Source organism: Olea europaea, chromosome 11 (genome assembly GCF_002742605.1).
Source record: "Olea europaea var. sylvestris chromosome 11, O_europaea_v1, whole genome shotgun sequence".
NCBI lineage: Eukaryota > Viridiplantae > Streptophyta > Magnoliopsida > Lamiales > Oleaceae > Olea > Olea europaea.
The window spans coordinates 13,693,858-13,700,229 of record NC_036247.1 but is presented as its reverse complement, the minus strand read 5'-3'; the positions used below and the strand labels follow the sequence as shown (position 1 = coordinate 13,700,229).

Sequence of the window (6,372 nt, the reverse complement as noted above, 5' to 3'; positions counted from 1 at the left end):
TATTTTATTACGATCGACGATCAACGGTCAATCACTGCCTGTGCTCACTCAAGATCATAGATCCGCCACTCTATGCAGGCATCAAATTCCACACCACAAGTTCAACAAGCACATATAACGTTAATACTACCCCTTTTCTCTGAAGCTTTTTTTAAGCAAAAAAAGATGGTTGTACTTTTAATAAATCAAATTTTATATAATTACATCAAGACCATGCTATTATTTGGAAGTTTCAATATATATATGTGTGTGTGTGTGTGTGTGTGTGTGAAAACAAATCAACCTTTGACACCATAATCAATTTCAGCAGCCAGCGCCGATATATATGTAAAATCCAAAAACCGAAATATAATCAATCTCTACTTCTACGAGATGTCAACAAATAGGCAAACTTACGTTCATTGTGGACCTTATGATTCTACATCTTGAACCTTTTGAATTCCTATCCAACGAGCATAGTCGACCCACCTGCAAAACCATTCAAAAAGAGTATATTTTGTCGTGCAATGATGACAAAGATGGAATAAGAAGAATGTAGAGAAAAGGTGAAGAATCTCACAGTAATGAACCCAAAAATGTGTTGCCAGTTCTCACAGCAAAGCAAATTGCACTCAAGAATAACTTGTGTTCGTGCAGCAAAGGCTCTAAAATTCGTTGCTCAATGACACCAGCCAACACTTGGTATCTGTTGGAGGAGAAAAAAAATCAGCAGATGATTGTGGTTAAAAACCCAAAAAAAAAAAAAAAATGAAGTGATATTAATCCAATTGACATACCGAAGATTGCTGGATACTGCCATATAGACACCATATGCAACACTTGTTGATAGTACAGGAACATTTTCCACCCCGCCTGCGGCTGAGTGATCCGCAGCCTTTCGAGCATTTATGAGTGTATTTGTTACAATCGTGCCCACCTAGACATGAATGAAATAATTCATGTTCCTTAGCTTTGAATCAATTATTTATTCAGCTTTAATTGTAATAAATAAGAATAATCATGAAAAACAAACTATATACCTCCTTCATGCAGAGATAATTGATGTAAGTAAACCAAAAGTCAAAAAGAAGACAATTGGTAAAAGAACATGGTGAAACTATAAGCTGATAAAAGAACATTGTAAAAGTAAAATTACTGGCATGTTTTGCAAGGCTGATTAGACATTACCAAACAGTGCCAAATACTTGGTGGAAGGAAAAATGTGTATATTTTACTTATAATATGATCTAAAACTAGGTACCAAGCATGCAAGTACATGGTTTATTTATCACGAATAATGAATATGAACGTTTAAACAAACCAGGTCCTTGTTGTTTGTTTTGCATTATAATTAATCTAATCATTGAGCAACTAAAAACCTAATTTGCACTCGGGGTTATTTCCTAATCAATAGCCACACTAAAAATCAGGACTGGATTTCTGAAATGAGAAGACAGCAATATTTTTAGCAAGATAATTTAGGTTTGTGAGGGAAAATGGTATAGCCACCATTTTATTGATTGACTGAGTTCTTACTCAAACTTCCAAATGAGTTGTTTCAAATGTACATAACTATTTTCAAAAATCATGTCTGAGAGACAATCTAGATGATAGAACTGAGTACTTTTGTATGCTTCGCCAGCCAAAGAGAGAAGAAAAAATGTGTAGGATAGTATGCTTTTTTAGCACTCATAACAAAGAAAAGACACACTTGTCTAGAAGATCATGAATCATGACTTTAAATAAATTTACAAGAACATAACAATTAGCATGTTTGGCCAAGTTTAATTTTAAGTAAGCCCTGTTTGGTGTAGCAAATTTTTAGTAGATTTTGATAAAAAGTTGAGAAAAGATGTGGGTACCATGAAATAAGTGGTTAAAATTAATTAATCTTTGACTTGGATTCCAACCAAATATATAAGCTAAACGAAACAGGGGCTAAATAAGTTTGTTTTAAAATGAATAATTTTTTTTCCGGTCACTTATCTTGATTGTAAGGAAGAGTTTTTTCCAAAAGAAGTATCTTCTTTTTACTTAAAAATAAGGAAAAAGTATCATATCTGAACATGTTTGCAAAGAAGTCATAATCCATGATGGACTGCAAAACTGAAACTCTAATTATGTCAAATCTCCCAAAGAAAAAAAATTTACCAAAGATGAAGTGGTCCCAACAGCAAATAGCTTTGCCCCATTGCGCTGTGAAGAAGTCATCGAAATATGAGATTCACAGTCAAGCTTTCACTTGGGAAGGTTTTTCAAACGCAAAGTATGAGACATTTCCTTACCACTATTGCACCCAATCTCTGCAACAACGAATAGGAGATACCGGGCAAAGCAACCTACAAAAAATATATAAAAATATCTTGCTCTTAGTTCAAATTGTATACCAATAAAGGGAGTGTTTTAAGTAAAATTTTAACAAATGAAAGGAAAACCCATTACCTGAAATGCATTATCTGGACAGTTGTGAAAGAACTTGGCGATTCTTCCAGCATTCACTGCAATAGGAGGTCGGAGAGAAACAGTAGGAGCCGGAAGGTAAACAAGCATAAAATCTGCAATTATAGCCATCACCTGAGCAGAAGACAAACTGTAGATGTAAGGATAAGAAATAGGATTAAACTTTTGCAACCAATCTACATTCATTTGGAGCCCCAAAAAATTGTAAAAGAAAAAGAGAAATATTGACATTAAAAAGCATTATCATATATAAATAAATAAATCATTCATCCTGCCGATAGAAGCAAAAACAAATGCCAGATTGCGTTGAAAGCGAAGGGAAATGAAAAATCGAATATAGGTATTAATGACAAAACGCAACCATACCACATCAGCAAAAACAATTTCTAGCTCATTGAAAAAGTTCTCTTTGCGACGCTCATATTCTGCAGCAGTCTGGAAAAAATAAAATCATTAAATTACTAGTCACCCAATATAACAATATAAAACCATAATAGCTTGGAATCAGAAAATTTAGGAGCGTTACGTAACCATAAAGGTGAATAAGATGTATAATTTTAATCTATAGAACATATCAAAATTGCCAACGAAAATGCTCTACTGTTAAAAACGAGCAGTTTTTCAGTTTCTTTTAATTCCTCAAAAGTTGGATACAACAAACCGTCTTGCAGACCAACTTTAATTTATTCTTACCTCTTGCACTAAAATGTAGTACCAACTTGATGATTATGAATATATAAGGAGCAAAATAGGCTTGATTACGATGAGTCACAAAATGGTTTCATACCCACTTTCTACAAGTGCACTGAGCAGTTTGAGACTTGTATAGCATGGAGACTGGAGAGTGTAAAATAAGGGAACATACACAACAATGTCAAGAAGACTGAAAATCTCAGAGAAAGTCATTCTCATTTCAAACGAGGAGCATCTATTGATATCGACCAAGATCAAGACTAGTGCATTTCCAAATATAGCCCTTGTTTGAGCCCCATTCTTTGGGGGAAAAAAATGCATTCTTCAACGGTGTTTTGACATCATTTCAACCATACATTTTTCAATAAAATAATATTATACGAAAATTCAAAACTTTTCCTTATTTTTTAACCACACATTTCACATCAATACACTATTCAAAAATGTATTTTTATGACAAAAATGAGGATCAAACAAGGGCATAAAATTCTCCCCTTTGAGGAAAATGGATGCAGACGATGAACTGTAATTGCGTTTTAAGTGATTATCACTGGAAGAAACAATAATGGGCAATAATGTGCATGCAGAATCAATATATGACATTGTTTGCCGGGAATGTATGTCTAGCCACTCTCACAAATTATTTTTCCTTTTAACAAAGAAACGCAAAGCTGTGTTCAAATTAGTGGCAACCCTGATGAACAGTGGAAATATCTGTTACCAATGTGTGCTGTAAGATAGTATCTTCTGTTTTTTTAAATGAACACCCTACTCAAAGTTTACAAAAACCACAAGGAACAGGGTAGCATATCTACTTCGTAAAAGAAGAGCTTTTCGAGAAGGAGAAGAGCATCATAGGAATGAGAAAGATACAGAGTAAAAACGTGGAAAAAGAACTTCCACGAGCATGTGTTCTTTCAAGTTTTCATGATCCATTCATTTTGTATTGAATCTATAATTAATAAGGCATTAAGTTTCTTCTTCCTCTTTTCATTTATTATTATTATTATTATTTTTATTTTTTTTTGTGTCTGTGTGTAAATATCTTCAATTCATCTTTAACAACAATATTTGTAAGATTTAAGAACAATGTAACCTCCCGGAATCTTGAGAAACATGCAGAACTATTGAGAATCAGTTATTTATCACAGGTGCATTCCATTTTATATAATTATTACTTTACAAAAATACTCATAAATTTACTAGAAATCCAAATGAAAAAAATATGATACATTTTTCAAATTATCACATTTTTTATTTACTACTTTGTCAAGCTAAATATGCCAAAGCTTCTTCTAGGCATATTATCAAAAGAGAGAGTCTACATGTACAGAAAATGGGTTTACGGAACTTCTACAGAATACACATGACATGGGGGTTGGGTGGTTTTTTTGGACAATATATTAAACTCGTGGAGCCCACCCCGTGTGAGCATCCGTAGCAATTCTGTGAATCCATTTGCTGTAAAAATGGCTTAATACTTCATCAAAATCTACCTCCTAAAACTGACACTACTGAACATAATCTATGGCTCCTCCACTGACAATTAATCGACCAAAATATAAAAAAGGCACAATTTAAAACTAAGAAATCATAGTTATTAGAGCTGAAAATTGTCTATAAAATATAATTTGTCGAATAACCAGATCACTGTATAACCTTTGTTGGATAAGGTATAACTCATAAATAAAATCACTCAGAGAAAAAAGATTCAATTTTTATACAAATTCATAATAATGAAGAATTTATTCAATCAATTGAATTGAATTACCTTGGTGAAAACTCCAACACCACACTCCATGGCAACTTTAGCCAAGAAGAGATCATCAGCCAACAACCGCTCCTTGAATCCACCAAATTTCATCAACCAAGAAATCAAACCAGATTTTTCAAGTTCGAAGTATCGAATCACGATGGATCCAGGAATTCTACCGTCTTCTACGGCGGCCTTCAAGTCCTTGGGCAAGTTCTCCAGACCCTTCCCGACCTCTGCCAACGCTATCAGAGCTTCATCTCTATTCTTCTTCTTGTTACTATCATCATTCCAGTTATTTCCATTCTCATCTCCACCTCCACCGCCACCTCCGCTATTGCTGCCTCCTACGATTCCTCCATTTCCGCCGCCGCTAGAGATGTCGGTGATAATGTCGGCGTTAGTGACAGATGAATTGGTGGAAAATGGTAAAAATGCGGCACGCTGGCGTGTGGGGGTTATGGTTATTGAGATTGAAAGGAGAGGGGTTTTGGTGGTGGGGAGGGGAAATGGTATAGCGGAGGAGGAAGCGCGGTGGTGGTGGTGGTGGTGGTGGTGGTGGAGAGAGAGAAAGCGCAGCGGTGGTGCGGTGGTGTTAATGGTGGCAGAGATCGGCATTGTGATGGTGCGGTGATTCACGCCTCTCTTCCTCTGATTCTTTTGTTTATTTGTTGAGTATAGGCAGTCTTTTTCCTAAACAGTTTTGGAGGTTGGTGAGTGAATGGGTAGTTATGGACTATTTGGTCTAAAAACTCAAATTATTTAAAATATTTATTCTAATTTTAATATTTTGGTCAAAGGCTACTTTTCCAAACAGGCTTTGTATATCGGCAATTCTACCCAATTTCCACTTAGAATTATTCAATAATTAGTTTTGTGCCTCCACAAGGTTTATCAATTTTTCCATGAATTATTTCATCAACTTTTATCAAAATTTATTAAAAGTTTAATTTTTATCCTAACGAAACAGGAGCTTAATCATTTTAACTTTTAAAATAAAAAAGGAGTAAATTCCTTCGTTCCCCAATCATAGTCCAATCGTCCATGTTCAACTGCAACATTGTACATAGAATTGTTTGATTTTGTACCCGAAAATATACGTTAAAGACACGAGTCAATTGGAATTTTCATACCGTCAACACTTAGGGATGGTAATGAAGCAAAAATGGCACTCCCTTTTTACCACATCAAGGATTTTAAGGATACGAGATAGGCTCGGAACATGTGAGTGGGATATTTTGCTATCTCTAATCTAAGTCCTTATTTGAGCTCCATTTTTTCATCAAAATATATTTTTCAACACTGATTTGACCTCATTTCAATCGCATATTTATCAATAAAACAATATTACACGTAAAATCAAAATCTTTTCTTATATTTTAACCACACATTCTCTATTATAATGTTGTAAAAAGGAAAGTTCATTAGGGTTTATTGGTGAATATGACAATTATACCACTGTAGCCTTAGACATTATTACCGTTGTA

The 6,372-nt window shown here is 34.4% G+C and overlaps 1 protein-coding gene across 1 annotated transcript; it reads right to left on the bottom strand.

Annotated features, from left to right (window-relative positions):
* Positions 1 to 337: 337 nt before the first annotated feature.
* LOC111403486 (protein RETICULATA-RELATED 4, chloroplastic-like) lies at positions 338 to 5,596 on the bottom strand. The gene is made up of 8 exons (XM_023032011.1): positions 4,904 to 5,596; positions 2,806 to 2,874; positions 2,422 to 2,553; positions 2,265 to 2,318; positions 2,131 to 2,175; positions 777 to 916; positions 560 to 685; positions 338 to 468 (listed from the first exon to the last, which is right to left on the bottom strand). Exons 1-8 carry the CDS (start codon positions 5,501 to 5,503, stop codon positions 411 to 413), a joined length of 1,224 nt encoding a protein of 407 aa, XP_022887779.1. The 5' UTR covers positions 5,504 to 5,596; the 3' UTR covers positions 338 to 410.
* Positions 5,597 to 6,372: the final 776 nt, after the last annotated feature.